We start from the raw sequence: 27526 nt of genomic DNA, 5'->3' as shown, positions 1-27526 counted from the left end.
CATATTAGAAATATAGGGAAAAAACGTGAACTGCAATCAGGCTTTACTACCCAAAGAAGAGGAACTGATCATTTGTATTATCTTCAATACTGCATACAGGAAAAAGCTCATAGAGGTCATGATGAAATAAAGGCTACATGCAGAGGTAACAAGTGCAGTAGCAAAAACATATACAAATGACATAATAACAAGTCTATACCTCAACAATGTAGAACAAAAATGATCTAAATGTAACAAATGGAATACGGCAGGGGTGCAATGGCCCAACCATATTCTTCCTACTGACAACTTACTTGATAATCGAAAAATTAGAAAGTACGATGAGACGTTTCAGAAATGAAGTTATAAGGATAGAGGCACTACTATATGCAGGCGATGGATTAATCCCAGGACACACCCTTGAAGAAATAACAAAAGCAATACAAACCCTTATGGATATAGCAAGCGAATGTGGCCTAAAAATAAACAAAGACAAAAGCAATACATTAATATTCAACGACTGGTTGAATATTAATGAAGAGGTAGAAAATATGCAGCACACAGAAGGAATGAAAATGGTCAAACGGATAAAATACCTGGGTGTGACGACCACCAACATGAAGGACAAGAGCTTCAGAGAACAGATCAAAAGGGGCCCAAATCAAAGCAAAGCAGAAAAGGGCAAATATGGCTGATGCAGTCACCAGTAAAAGCTGTAGCAGGGTGGAAATAGGAAAACTATATTGGAAAGGATTAGCGATGCCATTCTTCATGTATGCCATGGAAGTCACGAAACTCTAAGACAAGAAAACCATAAATGAACCACAAAAGGTAGATAATAAACACATAGGGCAATTCTGGAAGCACCCAGTTACACAGCAAGTTGTATGCTAAGATCAGGAACAGGGGCCTCTTCCTTCCTCCCACTCAAGAGATATGAAGAATAAACTATTCTATTTGAAACACACTTGGGAGTGGTGGAAATAGGCTCCTAGACGAGATAACCATGGGTCAATATGAAAACAAGAAAACCCCGTGGATTCTCCAAGGAAAAGAGTATGTGAAAGAATTAAACATAAACTCAATTAAAATTGAATCGCTTAAAGGTAAGCAGCTAGTAGAAATTATAAATAACTGTGACAAAAAAGCCTGAGAGAACGAATGACAAGACAACATCAAGAATCTACAGAAAATACAAAGAAAACGCAAGAGAAGAAATCTGGTAAGATGACACAAAAAACAATGCTGGTCAGTAGGGCTAGACTAGGCACACTAGAATTAAACGATAGGAACAGGCTAAAAGGGGAAGATACAAAATGTTTGTGCTGTGAGGAAAAAAATGAAAACTTAGAACATTTCTTACTCTGCTGCCCAGCGTGTAACGAGATTAGAAACAGATAGTTTTGTGCAGCAGCCATATCAGGAAAATACAGAGGAATTGATAGCTAATATACTTTTAATTTATTTACAGATCTGTTGAAGGGGGAAATTGAAAATAGGAAAGAATTTGTAAAAGATTTATGGCTTTACAGAGACAAAAACCTTAAACCCAAGCAAAGGAGGAAAAAAACGAGCAAGGGAGCCGTGTCAAAGACCAATCCCGCCTACTATTACTACTAGTACTGCAACCGGCAGGGTTTCCAGAGGTGCGATAATTATCGTACAAATACGATAACTTGACCATCTGTACGATAAACGATACCGCGCGTACGAGATGCGATAATTCACGAAATTTTGAAATAATCTATTGGAAGCGTATGATAACCTGCAATTTTTTGTCTATGTCGAAAAATTTAATAAAGGGAGAACTTTAGTCTTCTTTTCCTCTCTTACCATTAGATTTTTTTAAAATTCCGAACAAATGGCAGAGCTTTCATGATTACTGCTGTAGAGCTAATTAACAAGAGGTATGACTCTGAAGGTGACATCCTGCCAAACTCTGTGTTGGATCCAGTCAGTGCTCTGAGTGCTGACGGGCAACGTGAACCAAGTCTTATACCACTTGCAATTAAGCTTCCAAGGATAACTGATCAAGATGAAGTCACCTTACAGCAATCAGACAATGAATGGCGAAGGCTCATCTTAGAACACTTCCAGAGCATATCAGCAACTTGACACAAAAAACACCGAATATCGAAGAAAGAAATCCTGATAAGCTTTGGGTAGCTGAACTTGACACAAAAAACACCGAATATCGAAGAAAGAAATCCTGATAAGCTTTGGGTAGCTGTTAAGGGTATTACAGACCATGATGGAGAACCTAAAATTAAAGTAGTATCAGAATTTGCATTACACTGCCTCTCTCTTCCACATGCTAATGCAGACTGCGGCAGGTGTTTTTAGCACATTAACTTTTCAAAACTAAAAACAGAAAGACTCAATCTGATACCGTGAAAAGCATTATGCTTGCTGAAGGAAGTGTGAGCACTTCAAACAGGAACTGCACTTCCTCTGTCCCACCCAATTCAATGTTGCAAAACATGACAGCGGCCAATTTGTATCCCACGAACACCCCGAAACATTCTGGGGAAGATACTGATGTTGGCGCAACAGTTTTCTTCGGTCCGTCAGAAGATGATGACCTAGAATAATTAGACGTGTAATAATGCTTAGTATCATTTATTTCATTTATTTTTCCTTTTCTTTACAGAGAAATAAAAACCTTTTCGTTACATCTTATGTGTTTGTATCACGAATAGGGAAAGATTAAGCAAACTTCGTGATATATTTCCTATTTATTCTTATAACGATTGAATAAAAAGAATGTACAACAAAAACGTTAATCTTCTGTAAGTTCTATAAAACAAAAACAAGTGTATGGTAACGAAAAGATAGATATAAAACAATATCTATCTTTTCGTTACCATACACTTGTTTTCGTTTTATAGAACTTACAGACAATTAACGTTTTTGTTTTACATTCTTTGTATTCAATTGCTATAAGAATAAACAGGAAATATATCACAAATTTTGCTTAATCTTTCCCTATTGGTGACACAAATACAATATTATTGGTGAAAAACAACGATATTGTGTAATCATCACTGTACGATAACATTTTTTCAAAAACGATAATTCAGTCCAGACAACTTTGGTACGATATTGTAGGCTCAGACATCTATCCATTTGTCTGCAACCGAGAATTAACCAAAGTCGGTAAGTTTAACTCGCGTTTTAAGCCTCCCTTTGCTCTCCTTGCTGCATGCTCTTAAATCTAATATTCCGATTTTGCATGAAGGAGAGCCAGCCTCTTCTTAATCGCTGAATATTTGCCTCAGATATGAATCTCTGCCGAAAGGGCGTCCTTGAAGGTTGCTATCCCGCACACCGATTGAAAGGTGTGGCACCTACGTTGTCAAAATGCCTTTATAATTGGTAATAAAAGATTGTGGTGCACTCTAGGCATTACTAAAGGGTGTTTGCACAGCAACCTTCTCTTTATTTATCAATTTGAACTCTCTCTCTAACATAACCTAACCAATCCCAAACTTGTATACAACTGGTAGAGTTTTTCTGCCAAGACCGGAACTTAACCAATTGACTTCACATCTTGTCTAGCAGCAAAACAATTTTTTTGCAGATCTGAGAAACAATTAACCTTCAAAGCTGTCGATAATGGGAGACGGTTTAGGATATTCAGATAAGGACGCCATCTTGAACACAGATTCCGTCACTGCTGCTGAACAGCAGGTTAGGTAAGTGACTTGCCCAGTAACTTATTCTAAAGGAGGTGTGTCCAGACCGCGAGTTGTAGGGGTAGCCCAAAGAATATACGTCTGAACTGCGGATGGAAGCTGTTGGTCTGATAACCAGGGCGGGAGACGCTAAAGTTATTGCCCCCTCCTTGAGATGTAAAAACCAACACGGTGGCTTGGATCTCTCATAGATCACAGGACGTTCTCAACAGTGCTCCTAAGGGTTCGAAGCCAAGAAAAAGAGGCGAAGGGTGTTGTGGGGTAACTGTGATTCCTTGTCGCTTTTATTATAAAGTGTCTTCACAACTTCACTGTAGCAAGTATCCAAAACTTTCATGAGAAGACAGAAATTTCTACATTAATAGGATGTACTGAACAATTATGTATATAAGTTATATTACCTGTTGATTTTCTTTATATACTATCTGTAAACTGAAAATGTTCTGTTCCGATAATAATGTCTTTGTAATCTTCTGTTCCACTGCACATAGTTTCCTTGAAAGTCTTAAAAATTAAACATCTTGTACCCCCTAGTTTCACTTTCATTATCATTTTCATTTTTTATTTGACAGTTCTTCCAGTGAGCCAGGAAACGGTGAAGTGGGTAGTTCAGTGTCTGGCAGTGCTGCGATAGCCTCAGTGGTTAAGGGGACCCATAATGCATCACAAGGCGCTGATATGATTAATAATGGACAGTATGTATTTTAGCCATTTCGTTTTGATTTTCTTATTTAATTTCATTAAATCTAGCAAATTGGACTTTAAATTTTGGATAGTATTAATAAAATCACTTGATTTGACGAAAAGGTTAAAGAAACTTAGTTTTACAAGCAGTAGCAAAGTTTACAGAGGTAGATTACCATTTTAATCCATACAAACACTACTATATTTGAGGTAGCACTTCAGGAGAGGAACAGTTGTCAAGGGTGAACTCAGGTTTGCAAAGGACACTAACAAGGATTCCTGTGAGGTTTGCCAAGGACATTCACAAGGATTCCTGTGAGGTTTGCAAAGGACATTCACAAAGATTCCTGTGAGGTTTGCAAAGGACATTCACAAAGATTCCTGTGAGGTTTGCAAAGGACATTCACAAGGATTCCCAGAGGTCTGCAAAGGACATTCACAAGAATCCCTGTGAGGTTTGCAAAGACATTCACAAGGATTCCTGTGAGGTTTGCAAAGGACATTCACAAGGATCCTGTGAGGTTTGGTGGACATTCACAAGGATCCCCTTGAGTTTGCAAAGGACATCTCACAAGGATCCTGTGAAGTTTGCAAAGGACATTCACAAGGATTCCTGTGAGGTTTGCAAAGGACATTCACAAGTATCCCTGTGAGGTTTGCAAAGGACATTCACAAGGATCCCTGTGAGGTTTGCAAAGGACATTCACAAGGATTCCTGTGAGGTTTGCAAAGGACATTCACAAGTATCCCTGTGAGGTTTGCAAAGGACATTCACAAGGATCCCTGTGAGGTTTGCAAAGGACATTCACAAGGATTCCTGTGAGGTTTGCAAAGGACATTCACAAGGATTCCCATGAGATTCATTAGTTCTTTGAAATCTCCTTAAACATCTACTGCATAATGGCGTCAGGAATGTACGCAGATTTGAGCTTAAATTAATATACTTCTCCTTTGTTAGCTGTATTAATGCAGAGTAAGGCTTTTCTGAAGATATATACTATTTTTAGATCTCATTATTATACTATTAAGGGACCAATCAATACTATGTGATGTTTCACTTAGGTGCACAAAAGAGCATCATTCTTTTACTCAGTTCCAGCTGAATATTTATGTCGATTTGTTCTGACTTAATTCCTTACTTGTCTGGCACATAGAAAATTAATCACAATTGTTTCATGGGATTTCATAAACAATGTTGCTAATCTGGTGAGGTCAGTCTCTTGCAAGCATGTTTCTTACAATGTTTCTTACAGTGTTATATGCAAAGATTACATCTCACTGAATAATTTCAGCAAAGTTTATGGCCTTAAAGCCAATAAAAAGAAACAAAGTTTGTTCTTAAGTAATTCTGACCTCCTTCCACTTTATCATAAATTGTTTTCACAGCTTTATCGTAGCATGTATCCAAAATATGAGCTGGATAACAAAAGTCCTTCTCTATTTTTGTAATGTTCTATAGTATATTATCCAGGAATTCAGGACTGATGTCATGTAATGCTCGGTGGAACATCGAAGATAATACTGAGGTTTTTATATTATGTCCTAAAAAAATACACAGAAGTTTAAATATTTGTTATCAAGTCTGATAACAATGCCTTCGTAATCTTTTGTTCCACTGAATGTAGTTTTCTTCAAAATGCATTAGGATAAAGTCGAAAGACCTTGCACTCCATTGTTTCAACTTCCACTTGACCATATATTCATATATCTGTCTGATCTCGTTCTCTTTCCCATGCCAAGTGGTGAACAGGAAAGGATCAACTCCACCAAAACGCCAGTCGAGAGAACACCTCTGAATTTCCTCACGAAAAGACAGTAACACTGACAGCTCTTTCCTCAAATCCTCAGGTGCTGTCTCCTGATGACGAGTTTTGTCCTCCTAAGAAACCTCACTGAAAGTCTCTCTTGCAGGTACTGGAGTGAATTTTAGGTTAACACTGATGTGGGTAAAGTTAATTATTTAATTTTGGAAGAAGCAGGACATGACCACCAATTATACAATGTCTCAAGATCTTCAGAGGAGTGCCCTTTCTGGACAGTTGTATTTTGTGTTTTCACTACCTCAAAGGTACTGGCATTTATCCTTCATCCAAAACTTGGCTCCTGATAATTCTACATTGTTAACCCTTCCTCTGTGGCGAAAGGGGGCTGTCTCTAAGTCTCTTACCCTTCCAACCATCTTGCCAACATATGTACTACACCTATAGCTAGTCTATGAAATTAGTCAAGGTAATCTTATCAAATTTCAGTGAGGATTCTGTACAGCTGAAATAGCTGGTGATTTAAAATCTTCCCTTTCTTTGTATGTGGCCACTCCACCTCGAGAACTCTGGCGATCTTTGTCATTGCGCTTACTATCTCTAAGGCTTTTAGCAGAGTTTGAATAGTATTTTCCCCTGGCTGCTCCAGCCTGAACTCTAATCCTATTGCTATTGAAGCAAGTGCCATAACCCCACAGCTGCAAGGCCTTTCATATATGTCACAGGAATAACAACACAATATAAAATGTCAACAGAGTAACTGGCCACGAAAAAAGTAAAGCAACACCTGCAAGATCTTTTGCCCATTACTCTAAGGCATTTTCAAGCCAACCACATACAGTGGACCAAAACATTGCAGAGATGACTGCATTAACAAACAACCACTGAGATTACAGGAGTATAACCTATAACCATTCTGACGCATACATTTGGCTTGTCTCTTTCAGGCGAAACACAGCTTTCTAAGAGTACTTTGGGGTACTTGAGCAAAATAAGGCGAGGCAAACATCATTGGCCTGAGTTACTGACAATTTTTTAATTTCTCTTTTAAATATTGTTATAATTTTAAAGCTGGGGTCTTGCTAGATTAATAGGGTGTATTAGGATGATACGCACCTTACCTTAATTACCACAAAAAAATCTGGACTCTGGCCTTGAGGTCAGCTAAAATTATAACAAAATATGGCTGAAGGCCTACTTCAAGGGGGGAGTGATTAGATAAGCTTTGGGATTTACCTTAATTAATTACATTTACAAAAGAAACACATTAGAAGAATGTAATTCTGGTGCAATAAGCTGAGCGGAAAATGACTGAGAATTTGCGGGAGGAAGCACAAAGGCATGCCCACTTCGAAGGGTGTTGAAAGCGAGGTAGTGGGGACCACTACACACACAAGATGATACGCAGATCCACAGCGAATTACTACTAATCTTACTTAGGAGCTGAAGTTCTCTTCTTATGAGGGTCAGCAAGAGGGAGGGCAAGTGAATTAGTTCACAACAAAAGTTACTTTGGTTACTGCCAGCCACGTGTCAGAAATAGGCAGTTTAATGGAGCAAGGGATAGGACATCCGTCTTCTGGGGCCACCTGAGCAATTGTAAGAATGAGTGTCTCTCTCCAAGGCCCTTTATAGCTTCGGGAATTATGTTTTTTCTTTTACTAGGTGGCGTTGGGATAGTTCTACCCACATGGAAATGTGGGTAGCGTGGCTGCAGTTTCAAGATGATGGAACACACGCATTCAGCCCACCAGCTGACCTGCCTTGGGCGACGATTAGCTCTGATTGAGTCCGCACCTGGAATTTATGGAATTCTGGCAGCATTTGGACAAGAAAAAGATTAAAGTGGTTTCCATCCAAAGGCAGTGGTGAGAGAGGTTATAGAGGCAAATTCACCTACAGTGAATCATACTAAAGTAAATTAATTAATTGCTTAGTCCTTATTTCTTTAACTCATTTCATGGAAGATGGCGTATGAGAGGATACTCTTGATACCTCCCCCTCCTTGATGGCATTTACACCCTTAGTTGGGTTGAAATGACTAAAATTAAGCTTTCACAACAAGCAATAATACTCTCTTCACGACCTTTGGTACATTATTCTAAAATATAATATTTCTGCTACATATCAGAGTCAATTATAGACAAAAGAAATCACTTATGATGCGTAAAATAATATGATTAACTGAACGAAGTAATGAAAGGAAAAACGTTAAATGAAAAGAATAATTTACAAAGTTATAAGGAAAGTGCGTAGGTGAGGAAACCTGACAACCTCTTCTGGATAGAGGTGCCAAGGTCTCGTAGGATAGAGGGGTGGCACTGTGCCAGGTTGGCACTAGTGCCACAGGAGCTCAGTGGCTCTCTTTTGGCGATCTGGAGTCATCTATGCCCATGATTTTCCTCCGTGGACCTGTTTTAGGTTGACAGTTTTCCATGGTAGGGGAATCAGTCAAACCAACCTTGAGGAGGACAACGTGGTGCCACCCAGGTCAGCTTCTTTGATGGCCGGAGCAGGGGCATTCATTACAGGCTCTGCCCCAAGTCATTGCAGTTGCTCAAGTTCATTGGCCAGTTGAGGTGTGGCAGAATCCTTACTCGAACTCATGTCTGCAAAGGACTGGGAAAGGGAGGAAGATGTTCTGGTGGGCGTGGGAGGCCCACAGGTTGCAATGACAGCTCAGGCACGGTTTGTGAGGCTGAACCTTTTGGTGAGCTTCTGCTGTGGTCGGGAGAATCCCTCTCTTACTGGCACTGGTAGCAGAGCCAAGCCGGGAAAAGAGAGGGGATCCAGACTGGGATCTCTCAAATGGAGATCTGGGGTGTGCTCTGGCACTGGCACTAGGGCAGGGTCAGGCACTGGTATAGGATTTGGAGATTGCTCGCCGTTCGGAATGGAGGGAGCTTAGCACTACTCAGTGCACTCAGGTGGCACTGGCAGTGGAATGAATGGAGGCTCATGAGAATTACTCATGCCTAACAAATAACTTGAGGGGCTTGGAGACCCAGATTGTTGTATTTTTGATGGAGACTGGAAATCTTGTCCCAGGATGATGTTATAACCTCCAGGAATGTAGCTTGCTACGGCAAGGCTGCAGATTTTGGATCTATGAGGCCTCGTAACTCTCAACTGAACAGTATGAAGTATAATTTTCAATTGATTGATACCCTCAATTGCGACGAGTCTATGTCGGTAAATGTTAGCTACAAAGGGAACCTTGTCCTTCCTTATGAGGGAAATTTGCACACCAGAGTCATCAAATGCCTTGACAGCTACTATCTCAAGGAGGTGCTACCTATATGGGACCTTCGGCTGGAGGGCCCAAAGACTTAGATAACATAACTGCCAAAGCAATGGCGGGTGTACTTGATTTCTTAGGGCATTTTGCTCATTGGGCAGTGTCCATAACCTTTGCAAGAGGGGCAATAACTCCTGCTATAATCTTTGCTTGGCGTGCCCCATTGGAGGGAGCAGGCCCTTTACTTTTTGTCCAAGAACCAGACGGGGTTCATTGGGGCACTGTCCCATTTGAGGACTTAGAAGGATTTTCTGGCTGAGCCTCAGCCTTGAAATGGCACTATTCAGTGGGGTGCCCTATTCTTTTGCAATATCCACACACTGGTTTCTTTGGGGCTTGTCCATGTTTGAGAGGTTACTGAGAGTTGGACGAGGTAGGCGAGGAGGGATATAATTTTCGTCCATGGGAACTAAGATGAGGATGATTGGTGCCTCCTGTGTCTGCCCAGTGACAGCACTCGACCACTGTCTTAGGCGCCTTGTCACATAGATGGGTGGCGAGAGCTGGCGCGGCATAAAATAAGAAGTCCTCGAGTTCGAAGAGATCGAGGATGTCCTCTACACTAGTGGCTTTGAGAGATTCTAGCCATCGTTTTAAGGCCTGGGTCTTTTTGAAGATCCACTCAGACCAGGTTTGGACCGATTCTTTGAGCATATTTCTCCACCTTTTCCTCCAATGGTCGGGAGTTATTTCAATAGCTTTTATGATGGCTTGGCGGACAAGGGCGAGATTTCCTTGACCCTAAGGAAGGAGAGCATTGAAGGCAATGGCACCTTTCCCTTCAAGGTGCTGTCCCAGGATCAGAGACACTTCTTCAGTATAGGGCTGATAGGTCCTCTGGACCTTTTCAATATGGTTGAGCCAGGCTTCAGGCTCGGCTTCATCCCATTTTCTTATGAGGGAACCTACAATGCTGAGGGTTGAATGTGGAGAGGGCATTGGTGTGTTGCTCATGCCTTGAGCTGCCATTGCAAGCTGATGAGCTCTTTCTTTCTCCCTTTCTTCTCTTTCTGCCTCTTTCTTCTGCCTTTCTGCCTCTTCTCATTTCTCTTGGGCTATTCTTTCCTTCTCTTTCTCCTGTCGTTCTGCCTATTCTCGTTTCTCCTGGGCTATTCTTTCCCTCTCTTTCTCCTGTCATTCTTTCTCTTTCTCCTGTTGTTCTGCCTCTCTTTCTGCCTTGGCATCGTCTACTCTCTCTTGGACCCAGTCCCTCAGGGCTTGTCCTGACAGTCCCATGCCCTTTCCAGTAGACATGTAGAACTTGAAGTCCACACTTTGCTGGGCTCTGGATGTCGCAGACATCTTGAGATAATGCTTATATGGGTGTGACCCTTTAGATAATCAATGTCTGAAAAGACTCCAATTTCAGGGAGTCTGAAAAGACTCAAGTTTGTTCGTGATGAACTAGTTTCAGTATGTCTCAAAGACTTAGTTTCCTCATGACAAGCGAATTTTAATGTCTGAATAAGTATTTGTTGGTGATGAACCAATTTTAATATGTCTTGAAAGATATAACTTGGATTTTATGTCATGCACGGACTTGGCCGGCTATAGCATGAAATTAAGGCATTCCGGGGAATGATGGTTTGTGTGTATTGAACACGGTTAATTAGATTCCTGAGAAATTAAAGTTTGTGCTAAATGAGCGACTTGGGGTCTCGTAAGACTCAAAGTTGTTCTAATGAACTAATTCAGTATGTCTACGAAGACTCAAGGTTGTTCTAATGAACTAGAATAAGCAGTCCCATAAGGATTTGGATTTGTGTGAAATACACAAACATACAACCTCGAAATGGGCTTGGATTTTTATGTCTAAGAAGACTCAAGGTTGTTCTAATGAAACGGAATGAGCAGTCCCATAAGGAGTTGGATTTGTGTGAAATACATGCATATAAAAGTCTCGAAATGGACTTGGATTTTTATGTCTACGAAGACTCAAGGTTGTTCTAATGAACTGGAATAAGCAGTCCCATAAGAACTTGGATTTTTAGCATAAGGTTTAACGCACGCCTTAAATAATGAATTGCAGATAACTGTCAAAGCTGGTGGAATTAAAATAACAGGCTTACATAGAATTGGATACCTCTCAATATGCTTTTGAATTTTTACTTGCTCACATAAACAGGCACAGTGCCTGAATGAATGCTTATGCTGGCGTCACAGCACATATTATAAAATTGCTCTGGGCAAATGAGAAGCGGTAGCTTCGAAAAATTTGCAACTAAATACGTGAATGAATGATTATGCTGGTGGTGGCAGTGGATATTATAAAATTGTATTGCTCTAGGCAAACAGGGACCAGTTGATTCTGAATATATGCAATTAAATGTGAGAGAACACTGTAGCTGGCTTCTCAGCCAAGAGAGAAAGTGCATAAAATGCGACAAGAAAAGAATTTGCTTATTTCAAAACCGAGATATTAAAATTCGGTAGAATATGACAAGTACAAAAAAAATTTAATTTACCATGCACGAACAGAGTTATGCTGCCAAGGATATCTCACGTGCTTAAGGGAAAACGAAAACAAAAAATATTTACTGTATTCTAGAGACCTGATTAAGCATGGAGTGCCGTGTTTACTCTAGAGATCCCATAGGTCAGGGGACAGTTCAGCACGTGTGCGTGAAGAGAAACAACTAACAAATACAGCGAACAGATACAACGCAGTCCTGGCTCAGCTGAATGCCTGGCCGAGAGAAGCTTTTTGCAAATTCTAATGAGACGACCGAAAATTTTCAGAAGATTTTCCTCTCGTCTAGGGAAATGAATGAACAGGTGACTGGAAAAATTTGAATGGAATGGAATTTACCATGTGCATTTCAGTAATTTAAACAAATGCAAGTACTAACCAAAATTCTCGGCTCGCATGGTCTGAACAAACTTTTACGGATTTGTGAGATTTATTCGGTAAGGAAGAATAATATCTCTGGCTAGCTAGCGAATTCCTAACCTCTACAACAGAGAGAGAGAGAGAGAGAGAGAGAGAGAGAGAGAGAGAGAGAGTAAAAATATCATATCTCCAGCGATAGGACAATTGCTGGACTGGGTCAGCCCGTGTGGGCTGTAATGTGCCTAACTAGGATTTTTCAAACGAAAAATTGTTCAAATCACATGCTGAAGGAAATACCCGTACTATTTCCTGTTACACTCTTCTTAATTTCACTTTTCCTAGTTAACCTATTATGAAAATCATGCAAGCTATCATGAGTTAGCCATCAAAAGATTGTGTGTAAAGGTTAATAACTCCCTCCTCTCTATAACTGGGATGCATGCACGTGTTCTAACAATTCCTAACTCTATTTCAGTCACGATTTTCTTTGCACCTAACAAAAAATAAAAATAATAACACGATATTTACTGCAGAAATGGATCACTTGTGCATTTATAGGGGAATTTACACTAATTAAGAAGGTTCATTTCTTGTCTTGCATTCAGCTCTCAGCAAGGCTATTTAGCTGATAACTGCACGTTGCAAAGGGGTAAGGACTTAATGTGCGACATTCCAGATTGCGAGATCTCAGGCAATTTGGTCGCCAGTGTTATAATTTTAAAGCTGGGGTCTTGCTAGATTAATGGGGTGTACTATGACCTTACCTTAATTACCACAAAAATCTGGGCTCTGGCCTTGTGGTCAGCTAAAATGATCAACAACAAAATATGGCTTATCTTAGTTAATTATATTTACAAAATAAGCACATCAGAAGAATGGCAGCACAATTCTGGTGTAATAAGTTGAACAGCAAATGACTAGGAATATGTGGGAGGAAGCACAAAGGCATGCCCGCTTCGAAGGGCGCTGAAGTGAGGTAGTGAGGACCACTACGCACACAAGATGGTACACAGATCCACAGAGAATTACTCCAAATCTTATTTAGGAGCTGGAGTTCTCTTCTCATGGGGGTCAGCAAGAGGGAGGGCAAGTGAATTAGTTCACAACAAAAGTTACTTTGGTTACTGCCAGTCACGTCTCAGAAATAGGCAGTTTAATGGAGCAAGGGACAGGGCATCCGTCTGCTGGGGCAACCTGAGCAATTCTAAGAACAATCTCCTCTCTCCAAGGCCCTTTACAGCTTCGGGAATTATGCTTTCTTTCCTACTAGGTTCAACCCACATGGAAACGCGGCAGTGTGGCTGCAGTTTCAAGATGGCGGAACACGTGTTCAGCCCACCAGCTGACCTGCCTCGGGCAACAATTAGCTCTGATTGGGTTCGCACCTGGAATTTAAGGAATTCTGGCAGTACTTGGACAAGAGAATAAAGTGGTTTCCCCCCAAAGGCAGTGGTGAGAGAGATGTTATAGAGGCTAATTCGCCTAAAGCAAATCATACTAAAATAAATGAATTAATTGCTTAGTCCTTATTTCTTTGACTTATTGCATGGAAGATGGCACATGAGAGGATACTCTTGATAATATCCTTCAAACTTCTTGTGCAGAATGGGGTCAAATGTTTATAGACCTATGCTTAAATTAATATCTTCCTTTGTTAGCTGTATTAATACAAATTCATATAAATGTCCTAACCTGTCTGGTCCAAATAAAATGAATCGCAGTCCATGCATGGGATTTCATACACAAAGTTGCTTCTCTGGGTTGGGGCAATTTTCTCACGGCATTTTTGTACAGCATTATAAAATGAAAAGATTAATTTATAACATATGAAAATAGTATTTCAAGCAATACATGTGTAACTAAAAAGAATAAGGCCTTCTGACATATACTATGCACTATCTGTTCACACTCATACTTACAGTTTTCATTTGACAGGTCTGCCAGTGGACCAGAAAAGAGTGAAGTGGGTAGTTCATTGTCTGGCAGTGTTGTGCAAAGCAGTCTTGGACCCTCAGCGGCTGAGGGTTGTCTCCAGGCCTCGCTAAATGATGTTCAGTATAACTGCAGCAGCCGGTATGTATTTCAACCTTTTTGTTTTCCTATTATCATTTTATGTCAATAATTTCTAGTATGCAAGAGATAAGCCAGGGTTCATCAGTAATTTGTAGATTAAGGGATGGATGCTGCAGTGACTATTGCTTTAACTTTCTAAGCAGCCACTGTCTATTAAAGAAAAAGGCTTTTATGACTTGGCACACAATAAACACTACTGACCTTGCAAGTAGTCTCATGGTTCATGAAATCATAATTGTTTTCAGAAACAAAGATGGAAGAGCTCAAGCAATGCCCCCTACCCCTCCTTCTGCACGGGAAAATGGCACTGAAGGGCAAGAAGATATTGTTAGACAAGATGAAGAAGGCGGCCCAGAGTCAGAAATTGGGCCTGACCATAATTTGCAATATCATGGAGGAGTTCAAGCAATGCCTCCTCCTCCTCCCCGTCCTGTAAGTGAAAACAGCGTTGAAAGGCAAGAAGATATTGCTGGGCAAGGTAACCAAAGAGACCCTATACCAGAAATTATCAATTCTCCTAGAAGAGATGGAAACGAATCTGACCATATTCTGGATTATGAAGCTCAAGGAATGCTTCCTCCTCTGAATGAAAATGACCAAGTAGGTGATCTAGCAGAAAGCCCAGAACCTGAGATTGTCAATATCTTTGAAGATGACATTGACATTTTAATTGATGAGGCTGATTTTGATTTTGAAGGGTTTGCCTATTTGCCATATGGGTTTGATTTTCAAAATTAAGCAGGGGCCCCAAGGAAGAAGTGGTTTTTAACCTAGCTGTTGATTCGCTTAAATAAAACTTGTAAAAGCTCTTCTGCATTTTAATTAAGCCTAGTATGTTTTAGAATTGGGATTCAAGGGGCATCAACCTAATGACCTAACTTAAAACTGTCCCACTGCTGCTAGTAGTAGCGACCTGCCTTGAAAACAGCTCAGAAGGTGGTGATTGGCATCATGGTTATACTAGTATTGGAAAGGATCATACCCTCAATGTTTGTATTCATAAGGACTGCATCACTCAGCGGCTTGTGTGGAGCCTCCATCAGACTTATTGTTTTAAGGAAGGCAGGAATTGTAAAAGTAAAACTGAAAGGAAGATAAAAGATATATGAAGTAAGCAGGAGAGGTGTAAAGTGGCATATCCAAAGATGTACAATGTAGCTTGACAAGGACCCTACTTCTTCTATTACTACCAGTGTCCTTGGTATTTATATGACATAGACTTGAGGGCCTTTGTGACTTGCAGAACAAGTTAACATGTCCAAATATTAGAAATGCACCTCTGGGGAAAGCAAGAACAAAGTAGGACTGATGGCAGGGAATGGATATGAGAAGTGTGATTTGGGGGATGGGAAGGAATGAGCACAAAAGGGGTGAAGTTCGTGAGAAGAATCTGGTTTGAGCCAATGTCATTACATAGACCTAGGAGAAGCTTATGGTGCAACTGACAAAGATAAGCTGTGTTGTATGTAGAGAGAGAGAGAGAGAGAGAGAGAGAGAGAGAGAGAGAGAGAGAGAGAGAGAGAGAATGTTTGGTGTGGAATAGAACTGATGCGAACTATTCAAACTTATCATGATGAAAGCGAAGCTTTGGTTAGTGTATTGTCATGATGTTGTTCCAAATACCTGGTTATCACTCTTACTAATTATAGAGTTAAAAAATTACCTTGAACTTACAGCCTGAACCCTCGTAACAAAAAATTACGAATGAATACTCTAAAGGTAACCAGTGATCCCTTAAAGGACTTATCAATTATAATGGTCTTGTTTTTCAGAGACCAGCAGGTTCAAAACAAAAACAAGCAATTGGGCTGGAATGACTGACGAAAGGTGACAAGCAAAGAAGGAGCAGAACGAAACCACAAAATACAGCCTTAAGATTAATTTATTATATATACAAAATAATATACATTATGTACAAGAGAGTCAAGTCCAGTTACAAACAAATCAAATAAACATACATATAATGAATTAATAACAAAGGCAGCAACAATCAAAACCCAAATAATTAAATCTTAAATAGTTCAATAAGCAATTCAAAGGCAGCATAACAATAACAAATAATACATTAGCAGCATAATACAAAAACAGTCAGCATAACAAATAATACAGGAGCAGTAAAATAAATGTTACAGTATAACAAATAAAAAATCAAGCAGCATAATAAACAAGAGCAGTAAAATAAACAACACCCAAGCAGCACACCACAAAAACAGACAAACTCGAAGAGTAGTCGAGACGGTCACCACCGTCAACGAGGATGTGGACATACAAACGAACACAGTCGAGGCTGCGGAACAGGAAAACATCCACAAAGCAGATAACCCTGGTCGAGTCGTTGAGACAGCCATTTGCTGTCAAAGGAAGAAATCCTCACAGAGATGGCCACGGTTGAGCCATCGAAACATCCTCATGCTGCCATCAGGGAAGCTATCATACTAACAGACGAAGAGGTCCTCCACCTCCCGCAGAAAACAACAGGTAGGTAACACCTGTCGCCCATCCAAACGACTCCCTGCTGCTCTGCTGCCGAGATACCAATTCTCTGCTCCTAAGAACCTGACTTGCTGCTGCCCTGGACCTGACTGACACTGCAAAAGAGCTGGCGGCAAACGTCGCCTCGCACCGACAAAACAAAATCACAGGAGTGCAGGTACTGCAAACAAACAAGCCACACAAGGCTGTTACAAAATTAAATTACAGAAATACCACAATACCTTACATCAATAATGTGAGGTTTCAATATTCAAACATAAAATATACTAATCAATAATGTGAGGTTTCAATAATCAAACATAAAACTTACTATAGTATATTAAAGGGTATCACTCTATCAAGTTTTGTATTTCCACTTTAATTCTTTCTCCTTAATTCGAGTCACTTCAAAAAAAAACTAAAGAAAAAACTATCTCTCTGATTCATTTACAAAAATAATCAATCCTACCACTGGTGGTTAATAAATGAAACACTGCTGTAAACATTTTCAATACAAAATTTATTTTCAATAAGTCAATATTTAATATAATTCTGAAAATAAATTTAAATAATTTAGGAAATACAATTTTAATTCTTGAATTTAATTATGAAACATGTTAAATTATCAAAGGAAAAATGTTAAGATTTGAAAGGAAATTCAACAAACAAACAATTTGAACAATACTATGGCAAAATATACTAATACACAAAATATGAAAAATGCACACACATATATATATATATATATTATATATATATATATATATATATATATATATATATATATATATATATATATAATATATATATATATATATTATATATATTATATATATATATATATAGTATATATATATATATATATATTATATATATATATATATATATATATTATATATATATATATATATATATATATATATATATATATATATATATATATATATATATATATATATATATATATATATTACTCTAATATATATAATTCAACATGACAGTGAGGCTATTCCTCAGCAGTACAAAACCAGGTGGCATGGAAGTAGACAGCATGAAAACATAATTACTTTATTCTAGCAGACGTTTCAGACCAATGTCTCATCATCGAGCTAAAATCAAAGTTAAAAACTGATAAACAATACAGCATAAATTATTTTTTGTTGACACGTAAAATACATTGAATAAAGCAAGGCAAAGTAAGATACATCATTGAAATAAAAATTACACTACAAGAAAAGAAACATATTTAAAGTTAAGAGTAGTTAAAAAGCCACCTTGTCTCAACGGAGTTCAGATGCTGTATGGAAAATGCACCGAAAGTAAACAACAAGAAGGGCGTGGTTTAAGCTATGTACAAGGGAACAGATGAAGAATGGTTGTTTAAGGTGGGAACTAGTTTCTTTATAGCTAGAGATTCTAATATTGGAAGGTGGTGCTCATATGGGCTTGATAATAATATCTTGAAATCCTTATATTATTTTTGCAAAATTTCCCATGATTCCTAATGTTAGATAGTTCTCTTTATGAAATATGTCAGGAAAACGCTGGATATTTCATTTCATCCTCCAGCAGCAATACATTTGGCCCATAAACTTAAGTTCTATATACGATTTCCTTATGTGCATGACACCTATTTCTTGCCTCACTTAAGGAGAATTTTAACTAATTATTTCCTGGCTGTTGATGTCAAGCTTGTCTTAATGAACCCTAGGACTATTGGCAGTATGTTGCGTCATAAGAGAGATTACCTCCTTAATGCAGTCCGGTGTTGTCATATTTATACTTGCTGCCGATGCAACAGGCAGACTTCACGTTAGCCAATACTGCCGCCTGCTTAAGGTGAGATGTGATGATATTATATGGGCATCAGTTTCCGTATAGGGTAAACTATCCAAACCAGAACTATCTAACATTAGGAATCATGGGAATTTTGTAAAAATAATATAAATTATAAGGATTTCAAGATATTATCAAGTCCATATGAGCACCACCCTCAATATTAGAATCTCTAGCTATAGAAACTAGTTCCCACAGCAAACAACCACTCTTCATCTGTTCCATTGTACACAGCTTAAACCACGCCCTTCTTCTTGTTTACTTTCGGTGCATTTTCCATACAACAACTGAACTCCGTTGAGACAAGGTGGCTTTTTAACTACTCTTAACTTTAAATATGTTTCTTTTCTTGTACCGTAATTTTTATTTCAATGATGTATCTTACTTTGCCTTGCTTTACTCTATGTATTTTGCGTGTCAACAAAAAATAATTTGTTATGCTGTGTGCTTATCAGTTTTTTATCTTTGATTTTAGCCTGGATGATGAGACATTGGTCTCGAAAACGTCGCTGTAGGAAAAAGTACTATGTTTCATGCTGTCTACTTCACGCCACTGGTTTTATATATATATATATGTATATATATATATATATATATATATATATATATATATATATATATATATATATATATATATATATATATATAAAATCTGCAAAAGCAGTATCAAACTTTTTCACCTTGATGACCAGTCTATCAATCACTAAATCACAGAAGTATTTACAAAAGATAGATCGATCTAAACAACACTCACAAAAACCATGGTTTTCAATGTTTCTTTTTTTATCTTAAAAGCTGCAGTGGCCATTACACACTATATACAATTTTATCTTGTTAAAGTCCACAATAAAAATCAAAATCAAAGAGTGACCAGCACTGATGTGTGTGTGTGTGTGTGTGTGTGTGTGTGTGTGTGTGTGTGTGAGAGAGAGAGAGAGAGAGAGAAAAAGTATACCTCAGTTTTACCAGACCACTGAGCTGATTAACAGCTCTCCTAGGGCTGGCCCGAAGGATTAGACTTATTTTACGTGGCTAAGAACCAATTGGTTACTTAGCAACGGAACCTACAGCTTATTGTGGAATCCGAACCACACTATAGCGAGAAATGAATTTCTATCACCAGAAATAAACTCCTCTAACTCTTCATCAGCCGGCCGGAGACTCGAACTCGGGCCTAGCGAGTGCCAGTCCACAGCTCTACCGACTCGCCCAACGAAGAGCTTGGAGAGAGAGAGAGAGAGAGAGAGAGAGAGATAAACACAAATTTGGCTTTGATACCATTAAAATAAGAATAACATTTTCAATACCGGGAAACCACATCAATGAAATTCTCTTAAAGCGGTGCTAGAATATTCTTTTTTTTATAGCATGGCGTGAGACAAAAAGCTCCAGATGCTAGGAAAATCTTGATTTATAACCCACCGATGACTGAGGCAGAAAAATAATATAAAAAAAAGACAGCGTTGAAACTGTTCCAGGCTTGGACTGGAAGTCACAGGATTATGTTAAAATAAACTCAAAAAATAAATGAAGCGCTCCTCTCTCTCTCTCTATCTCTCTCTCTCTCTCTCTCTCTCTCTCTCTCTCTCTAACTCTAACGACAAAATTTAATAATCTTTGGTTATAAGTTATTCCCAAGGCAGAGTAAATTCAATGTTAATGAGTTATTCTCTCTCTCTCTCTCTCTCTCTCTCTCTCTCTCTCTCTCTCTCTCTCTCTCTCTCTCTCTCTCTAACAACAAAATTTAATAATCTTTGGTTATAAGTTATTCCCAAGGCAGAGTAAATTCAATGTTAACGAGTTATTCTCTCTCTCTCTCTCTCTCTCTCTCTCTCTCTCTCTCTCTCTCTCTCTCTCTCTAACGACAAAATTTAATGATCTTTGGTTATAAGTTATTTCCAAAAGGTAGAGTAAATTCAATGTTAATGAGTTATTTCTCTCTCTCTCTCTCTCTCTCTCTCTCTCTCTCTCTCTCTCTCTCTTTGGAAGAATATAATCTGCTTTCCATCCATATCTATTCACAGCTTCTAAATGCCATAATACTTCCACTGATTTTTCGGACTAATCCGGGATTAACGAATGTGAACATTGCACAACTGAGCCAATGAATTACTATCTATCTCTCTCTCTCTCTCTCTCTCTCTCTCTCTCTCTCTCTCTCTCTCTCTCTCTCTCTCTCTCTCTCTCTCTCTCTCTCTCTCTCTCTGCGCAGCCTGCTCCCTTGGGTTTTGTACTCTATACACTCCGTCCATGACGGTTTTCAGCTGACGGTTTTAACGAAAGAAAGAAAATAACCTGAGAAAAACCGCTTTTAGTTTCATATTCTTTTCTCTGGACTGAATTCCTCACTCTCACTTTTATGACATTTAGCTGACGAACCCGTGGAATGTAATTATTATTATTATTATTATTATTATTATTATTATTATTATTATTATTATTATTATTATTATTATTATTATTATTCAGAAGATAAATTATCGTAAACATTTCTGTGAAGGCTTCGTATGGAAGATGAGCAATAACTATTATTGAACGACTTTTGACTCTCACGCATTTACGGTTGAAAGAAAGGATTCTTGTAGATAATTATATCTTTTACGCGTGGAAGGAATCTAATTATTTCTTTATTGTATTTTAAGATTTACTTCAATATTTATTTACTTATTCGCTAATTTATTGATTTGTCTTTTTTCTTTTCTTATAACTGATCTCTTTCTGTACGTCCTATTACCTTTTGTTACTTCTTTCCAATGAGCACCATTTTCTTTGGAAGTTTGCATTCCAAGCCAGTGGCCCTTGTGGGCGCGTTCCATTTGGATAGAGTTCATCTTCTGAATAATAATAATAATAATAATAATAATAATAATAATAATAATAATAATAATAATAATAATAATAATAATAATAATAATTTTTCAAGAACCGCGAGAGGACTTTTTTTTTATTTGTTTAGTTAATCGGAACCTGTGAAACTTTACCCGTATGATACCTGTCGTTAACCTTCTTTGCAGCTAAAGAGAACGAATCAGTAACAGCAGATTAAGCTGGCCTTATGCCAGCATGGTTTCCCGGTAAGGTGGTCACTAGAATGAGAGGCATGGGGTGGACCTCTGGACTAGACTAGACCACCCAGCGGTTCTCCAAACAGGCAAAATACGGCCAGGTAGAGATATACTGCGCGTTCTGGTGAAAGTTCTCCATCGTCACTTATTTTGTATTATAGAAAAATTAGATTCAAAAGGTATGTGCTGATTATATCTATAGAAATGTTATATTTGTCATTAGAAGCTATTATATATTAGTGTAAAAATACTATATATATATATATATATATATATATATATATATATATATATATATATATATATATATATATATATATATATATATATATATCCGTCATCAGGATTCCATCAAAGTCAACATTCGAGAATGCATAAAAAAAATTTATTATGCATCTATGAAATAACTAAATCATTAGTTCTGACGAAAAGTACAGTCATTACCTGAGAGAGAGAGAGAGAGAGAGAGAGAGAGAGAGAGAGAGAGAGAGAGATTATAGGAAGAGATAAATGAATAAAGAATAGGAAAGAAAAAGAGAAATTCAGCTCAAGAGAAAAATTTCGCCCTCAGGGCAAACTGCTCACACTATCGGGAAATAAAACAAGTAAAAAATGCCAAAGTTTCTTTGGCGCAATCGAGAAACAGCCTGAAATCTCAGCCGCTGCCCATGAAACTTTCAGCCACGGCCGGTGGTGGCATGTGTGTTGTTGGCACCTATAGCGGTGCTCTTCGTTGGACAGTCGGTAGAGCTTTGGACTAGCCACGGGCGGGATTCGATTCTCCGGCCGGCTGATGAAATTAGAAAACAAGTGATAATTTCTCGCTATAATGTGGTTCAGTTCTCTGTAGGTCCCGTTGCTAAAGACTTGATTTCTCAGCCAAGTAAAATAAGTCTAATCCTTCCCGGGCCAGTCTGGAGCTGTTAATCCCAGCTCAGTGGTCTGAAACTTTCGGTGCTAGGCCGATCATGGCTAGCTTTAACATTAAATAAAATGAAAAACTACTGAGGCTAGGGGCTGCGATATTCTGTTTGATGATTGGAGGGTGGGTGATCAACATCCAATTTGCAGCCCTCTAGCCTCAGTAGTTTTTTTAAGATCTGAGGCCGGACAGAAAAAGTGCGAACACAGACAAAGCCTCTCAATGAATTCTCTTTTACAGAGTCGGTAGAGTTCTCGGCTTGCTGAGAGTTCGAGTCTTCGACCGGCCAGAAGAATTAGAGAATTTATTTCTGGTGATAGAAATTCATTTCACGGTATAATGTGGTTAGATTCCACAATAAGCTGTAGGTCCCGTTGCTAAGTAACCAATTGGTTCTTAGCACGTAAAATAAGTCTAATCCTTCAGGCCAGCCCTTTCTGGAGAGCTGTTAATCAGCTCAGTGGTCTGGTTAAACTAAGGTAAACTTAATTTACAGAAAACTAAAACTCCCAGCAAACTGAGAACAGTATTAAACCTGGTACTAGGAATTCTTGACTAGACTCTTCGCAAGGGAGCGCTTCTATGCACCTATCGTTGCACAGCGCTGGTATCGACAACAGGATATCAGCATCCGGGGAAGATAGGGAAGTACTGCCGCCCCCGCCAATTCCTCTCACGTCTCTCTGTGACCCACTGCCTGGCGCAACTAACCAAAATCACGATCCAAGTGAATTTTTCTTGCTTTTATGTCTTCGCTTTGATTTATGAGAAGTCGGCTCTCAGGCCCAACCGTAAGACACTTGCAGACATTCAGAGCTTTACACGGTGACAACAGATAGTTGGAGCGGTTGGACAGCACGGTCAAAAGATCCAGAAAATAAAGGACAAGAAGGACAAGGACCTACAGGGGGAAATGGGAGAAAACCCCCACAGTTGCAGCAAATAACAGCTAGCAATGTTGGAAGCAAGACTGACGAAACGAAGAGGGAATGGAGTTATCAAGTAAAAGGTTAAGGAGTAGAGTTGTAGCTAGGGGTTGAAGGGACGCTACAGACAACCTTCAGGAATGCCTACAGTGCACCACGTGAGATGCGCTGACTGCACCACCCTCCTGAGGGGATTTTTATATTTTAGAGCAGACAGTAACTAAAGTGGCAGTCAGTACTATAGACAATATTTTCAAGCAGATAAAATAGTTTCCATATCAATGATTTTTTTAAGGGGTCGGGAAGAATTTCACGAATCTTTTTTTTTTTCTTTGGTAAAGCACCTTTAAATTTTTTTTTATATTCTGGTTGAATACGATTATGCGTAAATGTGTAACTTTAAATCTATTTCCACCTTCATTCAGAATTTTCTTTCATCAAAATGAGCTGCTTTCAAAAATTTGTACTCTCGGCGTATGGTGCTTTAATAATTACGCAATGACAAACGAATTTCAAACACGAAAATGCGCAGTTTAAAAAACTAATCTTTTTTGTAAGACTCCGTTCTTCGAGAGAATTGCAAAGCCTAAATCTGACATCATAAGAAAACGCTTTATTGAGAAAATACGCTGTTTTCAAATGTTCAAATTGTTGGTCTCTGACGTTCAATTCCCTGAAATCGGATTTTTTTTTTTATATTAACTCGGCTGTATCAAAGAAATGTTATTTGTGAGGCTCTTCTGTCATTTCATAGTAAATGATGAGAATAATTACAATAAACTGGTAAACTTACATTACATTATATACATATACATATATATACATATATATAGCATGCGCACAAGCTAAATGTTTTTGATTAACATAAGCATCTTCGTGTTTTTTCCCCTCAGATGAGGCGCCCCCAACCCGCCGCCCCTGCCCCACCCCCCACCCCTTCACTAACCCACTACAGCTACCTCCCACCCCTAACCCACCCACCCACCCAACCCACCCACCCACCAGCCAGCCTCCCAAAAACTTAAGAAAAAAAGGGACAAATATATATATATATATATAGGAAAGAGACGAATAAAAGGAGGAGAGAGATAAGAAGAAATTAAAGTAGGGTGTATGAGATGGTGCGGTAAAAGGGGAACGGGACAAAGCTGGAGGAGGAGGAGGAGGAGGAGGAGGAGGAGGAGGAGGAGGAGGAGGAGGAGGAGGAGGAGGAGGATTCGTACCGGGCTCTAATACCACTCTCAGATTCAGTCTACCTGTTGCGGGTGTCGTGAACGGAAGGGAAGGACAGGCTTCCTCCTGCTACAGGCGAAGCTACGATAGGCCATTACCGATCGGGTGAGTATTTATCTCTCTCTCTCTCTCTCTCTCTCTCTCTCTCTCTCTCTCTCTCTATTTCCAATTGTCCCTCTCCTTCCCTCTAGACACGCTTTTTTGACCCCTTCCAGCGTTGGGTCCGATTCCAACGAGAATTGCTTCGAAGTGAAGATTTCGTGACAGGTCAAGCCAGGTCAGGAGGAAGGCCAATGGCTCTGACATCTGACGTTGTCCTGTTGCCTGTGTATATACGGTTTGTAATTCATTGCTTATTATTCAGAACCATAAGTGTATCTGCGACTGCGTTGCAAATCATGTGAAGCACTGTGAGAGAGAGAGAGAGAGAGAGAGAGAGAGAGAGAGAGAGAGAGAGAGAGAGAGAGAGAGAGAGCGATTTCCTTCAAGCGTTGACCAACCCCACCTCAAAGAGAAAATCAGCAGGTCTCAGGGAACACGTGAGAAAGCAGGGAGTTCCGTAGCTCGAGGTTCATGGATGAAATGTGCATAACAACAGGTTGACACTCGACTTCATAAACTCCACAAAGCACTACTTACACGATGCTTATTTGGAGAGTCGGTGGCACGTAAAAAAAAAACAATTTTTGGAAGCACCAAACAAGATAGCATGTGCAAAAAACAGGAAGGCTTCGGATTCAGTACCACCGAGGATTGAACTGAATATAAAATTTAGGCCAAAAGCCAAGCACTGGGACCTATGAGGTCATTCAGCGCTAAAACGCATATCGACAGAAAGTTTAAAAGGCGTAATAGGAGGAAAACATCGCAGTTGCACTATGAATCAATTGTGAGGATAGGGTGGAAAGTAAGACGGAAGAAAGAGAACATGAAAGGAGGTACAGTAAAAGGAACGAAAGGAGTTACAGTTAGGGGCCGAAGGCACGCTGCAAAAAACCTTAAGCAGTGCCTACAGTGCACCGCATGAGGTGCACTGACGGAACTATCCCCCCCCTACAGGGAGTGCCACCGAGGAGATTGAGAGTAAAATGTACAATATTTTCAAATCAGCAGATGAATTTCGCAATCATTTAATCACTTAAAGATCAGCAAACTTGTGAAATCCACAGGTAATCGCCAATGTCGGAAATCTCCCACGGATTTACCAAGTGTGATTATTCCATCCATTTCCAAACGGTTTAATCTCCCGGAAACTTGCAAATGAAGTGATTTCTTTTTGGGATTACAAATTTCGTTACTTAGGGTGGAAATTCTCGTGGATTTACGAACGGTGGAATCTCCGGTGGCTTTGCTTGCTGGGGAATCTCTCGCGAATTTGCAAATCAGGAATTTCTTTTCACGAATAGTAGAATGTCTCATGAATTTACAAAAAGAATTTTCGAACGGAAGAATCTCGTGGATTTGAAAACGGTGGAATTTCCGAAGGATTTACAAGTGGTGGAATCCTACGGATTTTCAAAATGAATTCCCCCAAGGATTTCCATATGGTGGAATGTTTCTTGAATTTTCAAAATAAGGTGGAATCTCCTGTGGTATCTCAAGTGACAAAATTTACTCCGTGATTTTTCAATCATTGACGAAAACCTCGAAGGGATTTCATGGGATTTTTGAGAGGTGGAACAGAATAAGGAATCCATCTTTAAGACTTAAAATGGAACTGACAAATAAACAAAAATTTCCAAATACTAAAAGATGAGAGAGAGAGAGAGAGAGAGAGAGAGAGAGAGATATAAAATAGAGAGAGAGAGAGAGAGAGAGAGAGAGAGAGAGAGAGAGAGAGAGAGAGAGAGAGAGAGAGAGAGAGAGAGAGATTCAAAACTGATATGATAATTAAAAAAATATTCCAAAGGTTGAAAGATAAGGTGAGAGAGAGAGAGAGAGAGAGGTTCAAAACTGATATGATAATCAAAAAATATTCCAAAGGTTGAGAGAGAGAGAGAGAGAGAGAGAGAGAGAGAGAGAGAGAGAGATGCAAAAGAGATAAAACTGATAAATAAAAAAAATATTCCAAAGGTTGAAAAGAAGAAGAAGAAGACAGAAGATAGAGAGAGAGTGTCAGAGGCACTGTGTATAGCAATAATGACGGTACCTGTCGCAATGAGAGTTGTGGTGGAAGAAAGAAATATCTCAAGTGTTTTCTCAGCAGTTGTGAAAATGAAACCTCTTTGTATCCTTAAACACATAAGATTATTATTATTATTATTATTATTATTATTATTATTATTATTATTATTATTATTATTACTTACAAAACTATTCCACAGATTGTGGCTCTTCTTTAAAAAATACGAATTCTTTTCCGGAACTCTCGGAAATTCTCTGAACGCTAAATGACCTTTTAAAAGCTACTGCCATATCTGCTCTCTCTCTCTCTCTCTCTCTCTCTCTCTCTCTCTCTCTCTCTCTCTCAGTCTTTGGAATATTTTTTTATTGATCAATTCAGTTTTGCAGTCTTTAACTCTCTCTCTTATCTCTCTCTCTCTCTCTCTCTCTCTCTCTCTCTCTCTCTCTCTTTAGAATATCTTTTTAATTTATCAATTCAGTTTTTGTTGCTCTCTCTCTCTCTCTCTCTCTCTCTCTCTCTCTCTCTCTCTCTCTCTCTCTCTCTCTCTCTCTCAACCTTTTAGAATATTTTTTTTAATTTATCAATTCAGTTTTGCCGCTCTCTCTCTCTCTCTCTCTCTCTCTCTCTC

The 27526-nt window shown here is 38.9% G+C and overlaps 2 protein-coding genes and 1 long non-coding RNA gene across 3 annotated transcripts in view; 2 read left to right on the top strand and 1 right to left on the bottom strand.

Moving 5' to 3' along the window:
- LOC136855084 (uncharacterized) overlaps nt 1-27526 on the bottom strand; it is a 173335-nt gene that overhangs the window by 88064 nt on the left and 57745 nt on the right. The window lies entirely within an intron of this gene.
- Nucleotides 3091-15120, top strand: LOC136855078 (uncharacterized). The gene is made up of 5 exons (XM_067131867.1): nt 3091-3135; nt 3560-3674; nt 4247-4369; nt 14182-14319; nt 14565-15120. The coding sequence occupies exons 2-5, from the start codon at nt 3595-3597 to the stop codon at nt 15055-15057; spliced, it is 834 nt and encodes a 277-aa protein (XP_066987968.1). The 5' UTR covers nt 3091-3135; nt 3560-3594; the 3' UTR covers nt 15058-15120.
- Nucleotides 24769-27526, top strand: part of LOC136855081 (ras-related and estrogen-regulated growth inhibitor-like) — a 66642-nt gene continuing 63884 nt past the window's right edge. The window contains exon 1 of the mRNA XM_067131881.1: nt 24769-24878. The gene's annotated coding sequence lies outside the window, so the exon portion shown is untranslated. The remainder of the gene's footprint in view (nt 24879-27526) is intronic.

Source organism: Macrobrachium rosenbergii, chromosome 30 (genome assembly GCF_040412425.1).
Source record: "Macrobrachium rosenbergii isolate ZJJX-2024 chromosome 30, ASM4041242v1, whole genome shotgun sequence".
Lineage (NCBI taxonomy): Eukaryota > Metazoa > Arthropoda > Malacostraca > Decapoda > Palaemonidae > Macrobrachium > Macrobrachium rosenbergii.
The sequence above is the reverse complement of the archived record's forward strand: the minus strand, read 5'-3'. Positions and strand labels throughout refer to the sequence as shown.

What these genes read in the sequence shown, in the direction of transcription:
- LOC136855078 (XM_067131867.1), top strand. Translation starts at nt 3,595, where the DNA reads ATGGGAGACGGTTTAGGATATTCAGATAAGGACGCCATCTTGAACACA. An exon ending in GCTGCTGAACAGCAGGTTAG is followed by an intron (nt 3,675 to 4,246) that starts GTAAGTGACTTG and finishes TTTATTTGACAG; the next exon opens with TTCTTCCAGTGAGCCAGGAA. An exon ending in CAGTATAACTGCAGCAGCCG is followed by an intron (nt 14,320 to 14,564) that starts GTATGTATTTCA and finishes AATTGTTTTCAG; the next exon opens with AAACAAAGATGGAAGAGCTC.